General features: G+C 35.0%; 1 protein-coding gene across 3 annotated transcripts in view; it reads right to left on the reverse strand.

Annotated features, from left to right (window-relative positions):
• Positions 1 to 16,786, reverse strand: part of EEF1AKMT2 (EEF1A lysine methyltransferase 2) — a 73,656-nt gene that overhangs the window by 45,522 nt on the left and 11,348 nt on the right. For 2 of the 3 annotated variants that reach the window (XR_004346189.1, XM_032608229.1), the window contains exons 4-6: positions 11,654 to 11,761; positions 8,392 to 8,608; positions 3,903 to 4,553 (exon numbers count right to left, since the gene is read on the reverse strand). Coding sequence is in view for 1 of the 3 variants with exons in the window: in XM_032608229.1 (XP_032464120.1) it covers positions 4,459 to 4,553; positions 8,392 to 8,608; positions 11,654 to 11,761 (420 nt within the window). In the remaining 2 variants the exon portion in view is untranslated. Of the gene's footprint in view, positions 1 to 3,902; positions 4,554 to 8,391; positions 8,609 to 11,653; positions 11,762 to 16,786 lie in introns of those variants that run through there. The other variant, XR_004346188.1, reaches the window with a different exon arrangement.

Below are 16,786 nucleotides of genomic sequence, written 5' to 3' on the forward strand. Positions count from 1 at the left end.
TAATATCCAGAATATGCTAATTGCTGGCTCATGTGTAAATTTTTAGGTATTTGGGAAAACAAGTACGTTAGGTTCGCTTTTCTTATAAAGCTTCTGGATAGCATGCACAATAAAGCTCACTCACTAACACACCATTTCCTGATGCAGTAATAACAATACATATTTAAAAATATAATATAGAAGAATTTATCATTTCTTCGTGAAGGGTCACTTAAAAATGAAAAAAGTAGATTTGTTTTTTTATATCTTCCTCCAATAAACCAGGCAAGTAATTTGCAAATACTTTAAGGCACAATTATCTCTTGGTTGTAAGTCTTTCTTACAATGGTATCAGCATGACAAAAGTGCATTCTGCCAGCCTCTACATCCCAGTTTCTGAAGTTCTGCTCCATAAAAGCAGGATACTGATACATTCATGTCTTGAGAATTATTCCTATCTTTTTAATTTGGTTTCCCTGGGCCTAAACCACAGGTCCGTACAGTGACAGCTCAAAATGCTGAGCTGTTAGAGGAGCCCTTTTAACGGTCAGTCTAATGCACTGTGTTGTAAAGATTTTTAAAACTCAGTAAGTACCGACTCAAGCTCTCTTTTTTCTTCTGGTTACTGGAGCCCATCTTGACATCTAAGCTGGAAATGAATGATCTTTCAACAACACTCCAGGGATTTTGCTAAGGTCATATTCAATCATTCATTAGGCTTCTTACCCCTTGCTTTTCAGAGTTCCATTGTAGAGCTGGTTTTATTCAGCATTTATGTAGCTCGTGGGCTTGGGTATTTGTCTGCTTAATGTCGAGTTTCATTTCTATGCCACTAACATAGGAATCCATCAATTGACCAAAGAATTTCAAACTATTCTTTTACTTTTCTAACAAATTGCATGGTATGTATGAAGAATAAATTAGCATTAATTTTCTTCCATTAACTGTTAATAAAACATGCTCATGTGCTCCCCCTTCTTTAAGGACATCTCTGTTTTCTGCCTAGCTAAGGGAAATGACAGGGTTTCCTAATTTTTTTCCCACTATGCAATTGTCCTTCAACCTACCACGCTCCTCATCTCCCACAGTCAAACTCTAGGTCATAGGCAGCCTCCTTCCAGTGAAGTGTACTAGACAAGACTCCTTTCAGACCCCGTCAACACCCGCCCCCCCGACACACACACACACAATGAACTAAAGAGGTTACTACAGCGAACACAAGACATTTGGTCTCTTGCTCTCAAAGCAGAAGGCTGTCTCTGGAGCACATACATTCTAGCTCACAGTGTAAAAAATAGGAAATCAAACCCAGGTCTCCCCACAGTGGCAGAATGCTGATCTGGAAAGCAACTAATTTTTCACATTTACATATATTTTCATTATAGGCTACCAGACACACACACACACACACACACACACACACACACACACACACAAATATATAAAATAAAATTATTTAAGACAACATAAATCAAAGTCTATTCACATAGGCAGGGATACTCTATTTCTTTGCATATCAATTTAAGAAAAATTATTTCAAAGCCATATAAAACTTAGTAACTCATATAGGTACTTTAAGGTTTCTATTATACTTTGGATGAATGTGAATGAAGGTCAACATATAGTAATGCATTACAGTATCATGGAAATTTAAAAATAAATAATAAGTGAATTGAAACACATTATTCATACCAAAAATAAAAATCTTTCCTATATGTTCACCTCCCTTCCTCCCCCAAAATAGCCAGAAAATTGCACACATAATCACAGATGAAGAAAGGCAAACTCGTCGCTACTACCAAGGGAAAAAATCATTCAAGGACAGTTTGTACTTATTGTTAAATGGCTTTAGTCAAGCTGCCAAGAGTAGTGTCAGGTTTGATTCTCAAATACATAAATGCCAGTCCCAAAAAGCAACTCGAACTTGTGCACCTGGCTTGAAACAAAATGTTCCGAAAACTTTCTATTTGTTAATTGGTGTAACGCACCCATTCAGGCCTCCAATCCCTTTGGACTTGCACACACACTTCCTATACACACAGAAGTGGCCTGTTATGCAGCAATAACATCATCATGAAAAGCAACAATTCCGTGCAGGCTCCACAGAGAAGTCTCGTTTGCATTTCAAACAAGTTTCCTCAAAATAAGGGTGTCTTTTGATGTAATAAAATTACAATTCCAACTTCTTATCCAAATAAAACAGCATTCACTACATAACTTACTGCTCCCTTTTATAATTGCATAATTTCTTTCACAGTTACCCATATATTCATATGACCTAACAAAACTAAGTTTAATAATAATGTATTGATGACTTGTTTCAGTAACTTGGGGACATTAACTGGCCTGGGTTTTAAAGTGTGATATTACTTGAAAATACTAATAATTTATTGTTAGCATTTTTGGACCTTCCATTTGTCCTGATTTCAATCTCTGAGAGGCTGATTTCCAGCAGGATTAAACTGATAAGAAGAGATGACAACTCCCTTTCCTAACCGTATCAACAGCTCCATGATTCCCCCCCAAACGTCCTACATTTTTGCAAGTGGAACACACATACCCCCCACAATAGTGACTCACGGAGCTTTTCCACAAAGGCCCCCTCCAAGCTCTCAGTGAATCCAACCCAATGTCTCAATCTGGTTGCACAGAAGGCCTATTTTGTTCCATCGATGCTTTAAAATAGCATATACATAACAACTCAGAATTCTAAAAAAGTACTTATATACTATTACATATTTAAAATCAAGAAATATTAATGTGAAAAACAACGAAGACAAGATCTCAATAAATTATAAAACACTGATTCTATGGTTTAAGATCCCATGTCTAGTTTATAAAAGCAACACAATTTTACACGTTTAACTCACAGATATTTTAAAGTAATTTCTCACTTTTTACATGTTAAAAATTAAAGCTTTTCCAAAAATGTTATTTGTGTTGAAAGTTTATGTAAATGTCTTCAGTTATCTTGTGCAAGGCAGACAGTAATCTTAATGGTTGATTAATGTTGATCTAAATCAAACCACCCTTCTCCTCCCCCTGTCCCCCCACCCCTCCCCGTAACAAAAATGAAAAGAAAAAGTTGTAATGCTAGACTTGCTCAGTACTAGGATAACATTTGCCAAACAAACAAAAATTCTGTTTGTTTTATAACCCAACAAGCCCCCAAAGCTGAAAATCATAAAAATTATCACTTTTTAAAAACTCATATTGTGACTCCAATATTAAACTATTAGCCCAAATACAAAATGGCACTAAGGATTAATAAAACTTATCTCTTCAAAAACGTTCATAAATAAACTGTTCCTCTTGCTAATCAGCCCCTAACTAGAACACCTTTGTCCCTGTATCCCTGAGGGTGTATATATATAAAACTTACACCACCTCTCACAGAGGAATGACACAGTTTTCAGTTCTTGATGACATAAGTCTTTTAAGACAAGTAGGGAAATGGTGAAAAGTAATGAAGGATGACTCACTATTCTCACAGTCCACTGATCAACAGTCACTAACAGGGAGCTGCAGATCTCCTAAAAATAACTGCCCAACTTCTCTAACAGAATTTTCGATGTACAAGTCCTAGTTCCCCAGCTGAACTGTAAATGCCATAAAGGCAGAGACTTAGACCTGGGAGGCAAATACGCTAGAGGAAGAGAACAAGTTTTAGAGTCAGACCCAGAGAAGAATCCTGGCTCTATCCTGTACTAGCTATCTGATATGTAGAAACAAGAATAAGTAATACATGCCTCGAGAAGATATTGAGGGAATTCAACGACTTAGGAAGATAACACAACTTAACCTAGTGCCAGCATATAACAGTATCTCTTAGTTGTCTTTCCTTCTACTATTTATCCCTCACAGTGTGTAGAAGATCATCAGCCACAAAATACAAGCTCAATAAATATTTCTTGATCAACTGATACATTTATCTGATTTTGTTTAATTATACACATAAGGGCTGGCGGATTTTCTCAGGTATTAAATAATTTTTTTAAAAAAAACACTATTCAACTCAAAATATCATACTTACTATGTTTTATAATAGTCTAATAAAACATTAAGAAAGTCGTTTGGCTTATTATTCTGGCCCTGGAATAGCTTGGTCATATCTTCATAAATAGCTATATTCAATTCACCTTTACCAAGGCACAAAAATCAAGAATACATACTATCTGTAAATTCATTTACTGCTTTAAAGTTTTTAACTGTTTAGCAGTTACAGGAAATTTTTTTAAATCAGAAAGAAAAATATTTACGTCTCAAATACAAAACAAAAATTTTCATTATTCTTGGTTGATCTCTAAAACCAAACTACTTCCACGCTCATGATTTTTTTTACCAACCCATTTTATGTATTCAACATGTGCATCCGGTGTACTTACTAAACATTTATTTGCACTTGCGTTTTCTGTATCAGGTTTACTTTGATGTAGAGCTTCTTTAAAAAAGCTAACTGAATTTGTCCAATGAAAAGTCTCACGTTTTTTGGAAAACCAATGCTGCTACACTGTTTCCAGATCTGCCTCCAAAGCTGAACCTGGGTGTCCGCAGCTCTTCAAAAAGTTCAAATCCTGCCAGACAGAAGCAAAATACTTTTATTAGGGACTGAATCCCACAGTTAAGGGATATTTGTATTAACAATGTACTTGTGAACCTTTTACAAAATTACGTGATTCCAAACTCTAAATTGTGACTAAATTTCACTTTATGATCTTCTATCCTATATACTATAGGTGTATATGTGTATACACCCAAAAACACTTTGAAATGAACAAGTAACAGACAAAATCAAACTGGAAAAAAGAGGCTTTCCATCCATCCTGTTTATCATCCCTGTTTATCATCCCTTCAACTCTGCATCTCCAGTGGCCTCCTTTACCATCTAGTTGTAGGAAGCAGATTACCATGTGTTGAGGTCTTACCACGTATCCGGCACTGTTTTGAGTGCTTTATATGCAGTAAGTCAATTAATCCAAATCAGATATATAAAAGCACTTAATACAGAGAAGATAAGTAACATGGAAATAAAAATGAAAAAGTCCTGGAGACGGATGGTGGCAATGGTTGCACAACAATAAGAATGTACTTAATGCCACAGAACTATAAACTTAAAAATGGCTAAATAGTAAATTTTATGTTATATATATTTTACCACAATAAAAAAAGAGTTTGTAACCAAAGATCAAGACCCAAACTGAACTGAACTTGGGAAGGTAAGGAAGTAGTAACTTTCAAAGCAGCACAGGGTGATTTCTTTTTTTTTTTTTTAACTTAACATGTATTCAAAAGTCCTGGGTTCAAGTCCCAGCTCTACCACTTACTAGGTGAAAGGTTACTAGATTAAGGTCAATTTACCTTAACCAGAATCCTCAATTTCTATGCAAGGAGGTTACAGGTATCACTGCCTCTATCTAACTTACAGTGATTTTGTGAAGATTAAAATAAGAATATGCGGTGTTCTCCTAGCCTATAAAACAAAATGGAAATTTAATGTTTTATTATTCTGTTTTCAAAAAATAAGACGAATAAGGGTGGAAGGTTGGTTAACTCTAAGTTAACCATGGTTTTCTCTCAGTGATGCGACTATCAGTTTAGGAGAATTCTTTTTCTTTTGGGGGAGAAGGTGCCTGCATTTTCTAAGTTTCCGTGTCTTGAGCTAAAGCTCAAATAACACTTGTAAACAGAAAAAAATGCTTAAATGGATCAACTGGTTTTTTTATACTTTGCTTCATAATTCATATTCTTAATCAAGTTTCACCAAATCTTAACAAATATTAACATACTCATTAAAAACTGATCATAAGAAAACTTTTCCAAAGAAGGCCAGGCCTTTTAAATAATACGATACATTTTAATGCTAAAAAATGGAGCCACTGTGATGGGTACACACCCATATTTGTTTTCTGAAATTTTACATATGCTTAAAATATTTCGTAATAAAAATTCTCAAGAGAAAATGGAGCTGTCTGGGTGAATTTCCTAGGACTAATCTTTTAACTCCCTGGACTAACCCTACAGAATTTAAGTTTTACATTTCAGTAGATAACACATCAAAATGTTGATGCATTATCAACAATACAAAGTGGTTGTATACCAGAGATAGATAACAAATTTTAATTATTTTAATCTATATACTAATGTGTTGGGGTTACTGATATTTTAAAATTTTTTTCATAATGAATCTGATTACTTTTTCAGTAAGATAGGTTTGTGGGTTTTTTTTAATTCACTAGTTGTAAGAAAGTCAAGTTCCTTGGACATCAAATTAGAATATCCTAGTGTCTGCCAAATGATTAAGTAATCCTCACCAAAACAAACGGCAACACAAAATATTTATATAAATAAGGCTACAAAAGAAAAATGAAAAATTCACTTCAATAGATTTATGAACATTTACATTTCAAATTAGGAAAGAAGCAAAGAACCTTAAAAAAATTAGTGAAGCAATCTTTATTCTATGCAAAAGGGACCATGGAAGTCAATCTTAAAAGCTAGTGACGGGCTTCCCTGGTGGCGCAGTGGTTGGGAGTCCGCCTGCCGATGCAGGGGACGCGGGTTTGTGCCCCGGTCCGGGAGGATCCCACATGCTGCGGAGCGGCTGGGCCTGTGAGCCATGGCCGCTGAGCCTGCGCGTCTGGAGCCTGTGCTCCGCAACGGGAGAGGCCAAAACAGTGAGAGGCCCGCATACTGCAAAAAAAAAAAAAAAAAGCTAGTGACAAGGCCCTTGGCAGTGATGCATGGCAGTGTGTTCTGTTAGTGTCCTGTATCTATCTAACTCCAAAAACCATTTTCTAAGAGAAGCATGCCTAGAAAAATATCTTTAATTGTATATAATTATTTCTTTAACATTTCCTGTTGTAACATTTCACTTATTTAAATTCTGCATTAAGCTCTAAAACTGAACAGAAGTTAAAGAATTTATTCAGTAGTTCTCAGACACAGACACATTTTTAATCACTCTTTACAAGGCTAAAGTCTGTTCCTCATTATGAAAGACAGACAAATATGTTTTTGTCTGGTGGTTCCAGGGATAAAAGAGAACACCTGTATTTAAAAACCAGGAAAGGAACTTGCCCTACACAGTGTAACTTTGAGCATTTATTAAAACTGTCAAGCTTCAAGAAGAAAGACTATTGATACGGGGCCTCAATAGTTCTAAAGGAAACAAATTTAACATAGAAGATAATAAAATTAATGACATGAAATAAAAGATAATAAATCACATAATTCTTGTTTTCCAGAGGCAACAGTAATGAAGCTCACATTTCAAGCCTCAAACACTTCAAGTTTGACATTACATAACCTGCCAAAGCCATTGAATGCACACAAAAGGACATGTGTTAAGTGTTCTCCCTCCTACTGCCTATTCCCTTACTACCAAAAAGAAAACAAACTCTGAGATAAAGCACATTCAATACAGTTATAAATTCATTTCCCATTAGCTTGTGACAACTGAGGTTCAAAATTTAACCACAAACTTCGTACCATATCACTTATTAATACTCCATCCTGAAAATTCTTCCCACTCCTTTAAAAATAACAATACTAATCTGAAATGGAGTCTAAGGAAAAAACAAGCAAATATATAGCTACAGATTCTCAAGGTACTTGCCCAGGAAGTCCTGTGCACTGCATGAGTAAAGTGACAGGTGAAATAATCCTTAAACCATGCAAGAAACAGTCTTCCAAAGAGCTCAAAATATTTGTGTATGGATTAAAGATGCTCGATTCTTACAAGATCCCCATTTAGTAGACACAGCACTAATTATACTCTGCTAATGGGGCAAAAAAGGATCCTGTCTTGGCACCAAAATCTTGCAAAAAGTAGAGATTTCCTCAAGAATTAATAGGTAGTAATTCTTCTAAGTTCCTATATTTTGTTTCTGTGCAACGTTAAAAAAGAATATACACTGAAAACAAGAAGAAAAATCCTAAATATATAAATGACCACTAGGCAAGACAAAGTATCTATAAAATGAAAACTCTCATACAAGACTTTAAAAAACACTACTACCATCTGCATTATTACTGTTATTACTAATTACCAGTATATCAGTACATTGAAGTCAGAAACACAATATATGCACTTTCTTTGCTTGATTCCCTAAGTAACAGATTATATAGCTTAAACAAAGAACTTAATTTTTACAGGCTCATAAATTTTAGTACTTAACTGCCAGGATTTTTTGGAAAATTTTACAAAGGACTCTGGATCTCAACCAATATTATTTCTTTGCTCTTTGCATATACAGTTAAAAGTACTACCATGGTTATTAACAAAGAAGAAAAGCAGGCGACTCCCACAAATAGAAAAGTAAAATACTATAACACCATGGGAGAAAAGAAAACCTATTTAAGTGTATTAAACCTGAGGTAAGAACACATTTAAACAACATAACAGCCATTTACCTTCACTGAATTCATTTAGCAACTCTTCCTTGGTCCAATTACATGAGGTTATTAGAAAAAAGCCTTTCACTTTCAACACCCTGGAGAGAGATTTCACATATTGCTTCCTCTTTTCAATTGCATTGTCAGGATTAAGGCTTATGGCATCAAAAGTCCCTTTGTCAATACAAATATGAAATCCAGACAGTTTTGTGGAAGGATTCAAAAAGTCTTCTACCTATATTAAAAATCAATGTCTATGTGAGAACAATTCACACACAATATTTACTGAATTTAAGTAACAATCTGTAAAAAGTTACAGATAAAAAGAGCAATTACTTATGATGGCATTTTACATATAATAAACATTTGCAACTTTATAGCTAACTTTTATGATCCTAAGCAAGACTGACAGTGTTTCCTGGACATTCCAAATCTCTACAAATTTGGAAACAAATCAAAGCCAGGTGTATTGCCTAATAATACCAGCACATAAATGGGGCTCACAAGTCTGGTTTATGAAAAAGTTATTTCTGTCGAAAAAAAGAATATTTGAAATATTTTTTAAAATGACAAAAAAATATCTGGAACTCAAACAAGGCACTTGAAATAAGATGATTTTTAGCTGACATTACTAGCTGTATGACCTGAGGTAAACATGGTAAATCAAAAGTTCTTTTACCTTGACTCAGCAGCTTACAAAGCAACTAATGGATACAATGAATGGCACAAAGCTTAAGAAATTAAAGGACTGTTTAAGTTGCAATTACTTAACTTTATAAATATCATGCACTTCAGATTTTGAAAGTCATGTATCAGCATCTCATTTATTTTCAATAACTTCAATAACTTACTGATACTTTAGAAGCATTTGAAATAGTGATCTGCCTCAACTTCATAAAGTATTCAAAATAATTTGCCAACAAACTTAATTCTGAAAAGCTGCTTTGAAAAAGTAATTAAGCAGTTAGCTCGTGATTATTCATATAAACTTAAAATAATCATAAATAGTGTATTACCTGAAACTCTTATTGTTTGACTTGAAAATGTGTATTGCATGTTTACATACATTTGAACATAGGTTTCCTGCCCCTGCCTCACATCAAAGTATTCATTACACCTGAAGCAAAACAATGACTACCACTCTTAAGAGCGAAGTTTGGAGAAGTTCCTATCCTAAATGCCTATATAAAAGTATTCATTTAGTGGGACTTCCCTGGTGGCGCAGTGGTTAAGAATCTGCCTGCCAATGCAGGGGACCTGGGTTCGAGCCCTGGTCCAGGAGGATCCCACATGCTGTGGAGCAACTAAGCCCATGCGCCACAACTACTGAGCCTGTGCTCTAGAGCCCACGCGAGCCACAGCTACTGAAGCCCGCATGCCTACAGCCCGTGCTCCACAACGAGAAGCCACCACAGTGAGAAGCCCGCGCACTGCAACAAAGAGCAGCCCCCCGCTCACTGCAACTAGAGAAAGCCCGCGCACTGCAACAAAGAGTAGCCCCCTGCTCACTGCAACTAGAGAAAGTCCGTGCGCAGCTACGAAGACCCAACACAGCCAAAAATAAATAAATGAATAAATAAAAAATAAATTTATAAAAGAAGTATTCATTTATTCAACAGATATTTCATAGACACCTATTATATGCAGGAACTTTTCAGGCCCTGGGACTGTAACTGCAAACAAAGCAAAAAGGGTCCCTGTATGAGAATATATCTCATATTCTCTAAAAGGAGAGGCAAACAATAAATAAGCTAACCAAATTATTTCAGATAAAGTGCTATGAAGAAAAAAAAAGAATAATGAAGACAGTGAGTGACTGGGAAGGAAATGTTTTGGAAATGGTAGTCAGGCAAGACCTCTTTAAGAAGGCGATATTTGAGCAGAGATCAGAATGCTAAGAATGAGCCAAACAAACAGAGATCTGGGGCAAGAACATTCTAGACAGAGAGCAGCAGGTATAAAGACTGGAGAAAAACAGGGCTGACATGTATCAGGAGCAGAAAGAAGGCCAGTGTGACTGGAGTACTGGTGATAAAGAAGGAAAGAGGTAAGAAACGAGGGGCTTTGTAAGGCTGGGTGGGCATTCAGATCCCATTCTGAATGCAACGGGGAAGCCCTTGGAGGCTTGTGAGCAAGGAAGTGACACAAGCTGATTTATATTTTAAAAACTAACTCTGGGTACCCTGTGGTAATGGACAGCAGGGCGGCAAGAGTGGAAACAGGAAGGCTAAGTAAGAGGCTACTACAGTCATCTAAGTGAGAAATGATGGTGGCTTGGATCTGGGAGGTAGCAGTGGAAATATCAAGAAATGATCACATTCCTGATATACTCTGAAGATAAAACCAACAAAATTGGCTATAGGATTTGTTGTTGTTGTTGGCGCCTTGAGGCTTTCAGGATCCTAGTTCTCCAACCGGGGAGTGAACCCGGACCACAGTAGTAAAAGTGCCAAGTCCTAACCACTGGACTGCCAGGGAATTCCCTGTTATAGGATTTAAAGGGAAGAGTGGGGTAGGGGATGGGAGGTGCGTGAGAAGTTTAAGGAAGAAACCAAGAGTTTCATTTTGGACCAATTAAGAGACTTTTAGCTATCCAAGTGGAACTATAGAATAAGCAGTGTTTATATAATTCTAGAGCTCAAAGGAGAAGCCTGGGATAAAAATATAAATGCAAGAATCATCATCTCGGGCTTCCCTGGTGGCGCAGTCGTTGAGAGTCCACCTGCCGATGCAGGGGACACGGGTTCGTGCCCTGGTCCGGGAAGATCCCACATGCCGCAGAGCAGCTGGGCCCGTGAGCCATGGCCGCTGAGCCTGCTCGTCCGGAGCCTGTGCTCCGCAATGGGAGAGGCCACAACAGTGAGAGGCCCGCGTACGGCAAAAAAAAAAAAAGAGTCATCATCTCCTCACAGATCAGAGGGCAAAACATATATTGAGTAATCTTTGGTGGCATTATACTACTTTAGGCATTTACAACTTTTTGATCTAGTTAATCCGAAGTTAGCTATTATGTGTGTGTATTTGCAAAAAAAAAAAAAAAGAGCGAGAGAAAGAATAAACATACTTGCACACAAGGGAGAGGAGAAAATAACTTTCCCAAACTGACTAGACTGAAAATTTTAATACTGTCACTTAAAAAGTATCATTTTGGATTATTTATGATTGACCCTTAATTTATGAGCTCAAAGATGTCAGCAAATTAATATACTTCAGAAACATTTAAACTTTATAATTTATTACAATTAAAAATAACAATTACAGTAATATAAATAATAGTTACCTTCAACTTAATGTTAGATAAACCTTCTTTCTCTATAATATTTCCAGAAAGCTGTATTGCAGAGGGAGAGTAATCAATTCCAGTAATATTAGAGAAACCAAATTTTGCCTAGGAACAGAGAAATAATGTTATACTTTAGTTTTCAGAAGTTTTAAATACTGTTTTACCTATGAATTATATTATTCCTTTAGGACTGGGGCTGTTTTATTTTTTTAATATATCAAATGACATATACTATCCAATAATCTAAAATGTTTAAATTTTAGTGTAGAATCTAAATAGAAACTAAAAGTTTAAATTTATATAATGTAACAATTTATTCTTTTATAATATTTGATTTCTGTTACAAAAGGAAATTCATTTTCTTAAAGACAACGAGAATATATGTGTATTTCGGCCCTAAAGCAGAAAAATGTAGTATTAACTTCTAATGCTGATATGCTTTAATTCACACAAAAATCTGTCATAGATTTTACTTAACACAATTAAGTTACATGAATAAGTTAAATGCGTATGTAATAAATTCTTGCTTTTAAAATTTTTCCTTCCGTGTACTTATAAATCATGCAATTCTCCACCAACCATGTGATCATTAACCATCTTACATTTGTATAGTATTTTTCGTTTTTGAAATATTTCATACATTCCAATAGACCTTTACAAAAAACCTGTGAGATAAATTGGGCAGGTATTAATACCCCCAAAGAGTTAAAGAAAGCTCACTGGACTTAAGAGGTTTGAGACTAAACCTGCAGTCCAGCTGTTTACTAACGATATTAACCCATCTAAGGGTGTGTGGAGCCTGAGGCAGAAGCATGATGGCCTCTGGTCTTCACCTCTAACTATGCTGAACATTGTAAGACCAATCAGACTAAAGAAAATATCAAAGGAAATCTGAAGAAGAACAGAAGTTGCAAAGTAAAGTGTAGCCTGAAATTCTCTTCCAGCTCTTCACCATTTACTAAATGGTTACTTCCTTCAAAACGACTTAACCTACTCCAACACCATCCATTTAAGACTTATTTAGACTTTTCAACCTTAAGTGACTGATTCCTAATCTAAACTCAATTAACACAACAATCATTTTCCGCAGGGCATTTTGCTCCCTTTGATCATTTTTATTTTTAGTCTTAAGGTCTAATATCCCTTCTTTGATGCCAACCTCCTATTCTTTTAGTGATCTCAAACCATATTCTTCAAGATCTTCATTTTCTCCCAGTTTCCCTCATTTATCAGACCTAGAATGCAGGATGATTCTATTAATTGACTCTTATCAGTTCCTTCTTCTCCAAGCCTGTTTATTCTTCCCTTAGAATTTATAAAAATCATATGTAGATGTTTTAAGTTTCTAGAACAATCATCCTCAAACTACTGCCAACATTTTTCACATTCAATTTCTGGCACTCAGTGAGAAATAAGCAGACATTCAAGGAAATAATAAATGACCAAAAACCAAAGGGAAAAAACTTACATTAGAAAAAGACCCACAGGAGAATCAAAAGAATGATCAGAAACATATTTAAAAAACTGAAATAAATGACAATTTGGAGAATTGTGACAGAGAACTGAAAACTATAACAAACAAACATACAAATAAGAGAATTTTAAAATGCAATGATTAAATTAAGATACTCACGGATGGGCTTGATAGGAGATTGGACACACACACAAAATAGTGAAGTGGAAGAAAAGTCAGAATGCCACTTTAAGCACAGAATGACAGAAGGATGGAAAATTAAAAACAGGAAAGAACATAAAAGACATAATATGGCACAGAGTATAAGATCTAAATATATATAATAGAAGTCTTAGAAAAACAGGAAATAAGAATAGGGCAGAAGAGAAAATGACATATGACTGAGAACTTTCTAATTTTGAAAAAGGATCCCAAGCCACAGATTCAAGAAGCACTATAAACTCAAGGCATGATCAAAGCAAAGATGGTAATAGTATAATATATATCTGACAAAACATGTAATTTATCTTATATACAAATAGTATAATATATCTGATGAAAACCAAAATCAGAAAAATCTCAAAAGCATTCAGGGAGTGGGGTGGGGGATACAATGCGACAGATTACCTGCAAAATACCAACAGTAAGACTGACAGCTGGCAATAAGTCATTAAGAATGGAAGCCAGAAAACAACAAAAGGAAAATGCCAATCTAAAATTATATCCCAGCAAAAAAAACAAAAAAGTGTGTGTGTGTGTGTGTGTGTGTGTGTATCCATCAAAAATGTAGGTGGTCACTGAAAAAGCACCGAATATAAGCAATGATTGTTAGCATGACAAAAATACAGAAAACTAAACATTATGTGTCACATAGGCAAATATACATGACCACCTATTAAATTTACTTGTTTTAAAAAAAAACTGAATTTGATAAAAATCTATGGATTAGAGGTAAAGAAACTTTTTCTTTAAAGGAACAGAGCATAAATATTTTACACTTTTCCAGTCATACAATCCCTGTCACAACTACGCAACTCTACTACTGTAGCACATAAGCAGCTACAGACAAAGCTGTATTCCAAGAAATATTTATAAAGACAGGGGAAGCCTAGATTTGACTCATAAACTATAGTTTGCTGACCCTTATTCTAGATTTAACTTCCAACCTACAGAAAACACAGGGGACAGAAAACATGTTAAATAATACTACAGAGATGCAATTAGAAAGTCCACACTGTGGTAAATCACTTGAGACTAATAACCTACCTTCTACAACAAATAAATCACCAAGTTACATAAAGAAAGAGTGTAGGGAGAACTTAAAAGAGCCTTAGGAGACTATCAGCCAACTGCAATATGTGGACTCAATAACAGAATGGAAATGACAGAAGAAAAGTCAGTGAACTTGAAGACACATCAATACTAGTTATCAAATCTAATCAACAGAGAAAAATAATCGGAAAAAAATGAACAGGTCCTAAAGCTTCAGGGACCTGTGGGACAATACAAAGAGGCTTAACGTTGATATTTACAGACTCTCAAAAGGAAAGGAGAATGTGCTTCAGGGGAAAAAAAAAAAAATTGAAAACATCCCAAATTTGGCAAAAGACTTAAGTTCTCAGATTCAAAAAGCTCAGTGAACCCCAAACAGGATAAGGAGAAAGAAATCCAAGCAGCAGTACATCATAATTAAACTGGTAAAAGCTAAAAGACAATGGAAAAAATCTTGAAAGCATCTAGAAAACTGATGCATTACTTACAGGAACACAACAATTCAGATGACTGCAGATTTCTCATCAAAAACTATGGAGGTCACATAACATTTTTAAAGTACTGAAAGAACAGTTAATTCAGAATTCTATATTCAGCAAAAACATCCCTCAGGAATGAAGTTGAGATAAAGACATTCTCAGGTGAAGAAACACTAAGAAAATTTCTTGCCAGGAAGGCTGCTCTAAAATCATTCCTGAAGGAAGTTCTTTAGACAGAAGGTAAATAATACCAAAACAAACAAACAAACAAACTTGGAAGATGAGGAATGAAGAAAAAAGCTGCAAAAGTAAATAACTGTGTTAACATAATTAACTACTATTCTCCTTTGAAAGGAAACATTATAGCATTATCCTACAGGATTTTCAATGTAAAGGTAATATTTAAGACAACTGCAATATAAAGAAGGGAAGATTAAAAAACTCACAGGTGGTTAAGGTTTTCACATACCACATGGAACGGTAAAACATTGATTCTAAGTAGATTGTGTAAATAAAGTATACATAGTCGTACAGCAACCACTAAAAAAGCCAAAAAGATATAGTCATTACAGCAACCACTAAAGAAACTATACAAAGACATTTATACAATTAGATATATCTAATTAAAATGGAATACTAAGAAATGTCCAAATAAAGCAAAATAAGCAGGAAAGGAGAAAGGGAAGAATGAAAAAACAGAGGTAACAAAGAGAAAAGAAATAATAAAATGGTAGACCTAAATCCAAATGTTCTAAATATACCAATTAAAGGATAGAGATTATTAGAAAGGATAAAAAAACATGACCCAACTATATGCTGGCTACAAGAAACTCACTTCAAATATAATGATATAGGTTGGTTCAAAGAGAAAGAATAGAAAAGGATATACCATGCAAAAACTCATTTTGGCCTGCGTACCACAAAAAAAAAAAGCAAAAACTCATTTTAAAAAGTTGAACTTCACACCCACAAGGATGGTTACAATCAAAAAGATAATAAAAAGCGTTGGTGAGAATATGGAAAAACTGGAACTCACATACAAGTGCGCATGGAAGTGTATAATGGTGTAGCCACTGTGAAAGCAGTCTAGCAATTTCTCAAAAGGTTAAATATACAGTAACCATATGAACCTGGGTATATACCCAAGAGAAATGAAAATATATGTCCATACAAAAACTTATACATGAATTTTCACAGCAGCATTTTTCATAATAGCCGAAAAGCAGAAACAACTTAAATGTCCATCAGCTGGCGAGTGGATAAACAAAATGTGGTAAACCCATCCAACAGAATATTAATTGGACAAGAGGAAAAAGTATTGATACATGCTACAGTACGGATGAACTTTGAGAACATTATGTTAAATGAAAGAAGCCAGACACAAAAGACTACATATTGATGATTCCATTTATATGAAATGCCCAGAATAGAAAAATCCACAGACACAGAATGTAGATTAGTGGTTGCCAGGGGTTGAAGGGAATGGGGAATAAGGAGTGAACGATAATGAATATAGGGTTTCTTCTTGGGGTGATGAAAATCTTCAGGAATTAAAATAGTGGCGATGGTTGTACAAATTTGTGAATATACTAAAAACCACTTTCAAAGGGTAGATTTTATGGTATGTGGATTATATCTCAATTTTTTTAAAAAGCTGGAGTGGCTTTATTATTAGCATCAAAGTAAAATCAAAGTAAAGAAAACTACCAATGTTAAAGAGGAACATTATACAATAAATGGGTCAATTCATCAATACACAAACACATAAAATCCTAAATGTGTAACCTCTGAACAACAGAGTTTGAAAATACATGTAGCAAAAACTGACAGAAATAAAAGTTAAAATAGACAAATCTACCAATACGGTCAGACACTTCAACATTACTATTTCCATAATTAATAGCACTAATAGATAGAAAATCAGTA

This window comes from Phocoena sinus, chromosome 16 (assembly GCF_008692025.1).
Source record: "Phocoena sinus isolate mPhoSin1 chromosome 16, mPhoSin1.pri, whole genome shotgun sequence".
NCBI lineage: Eukaryota > Metazoa > Chordata > Mammalia > Artiodactyla > Phocoenidae > Phocoena > Phocoena sinus.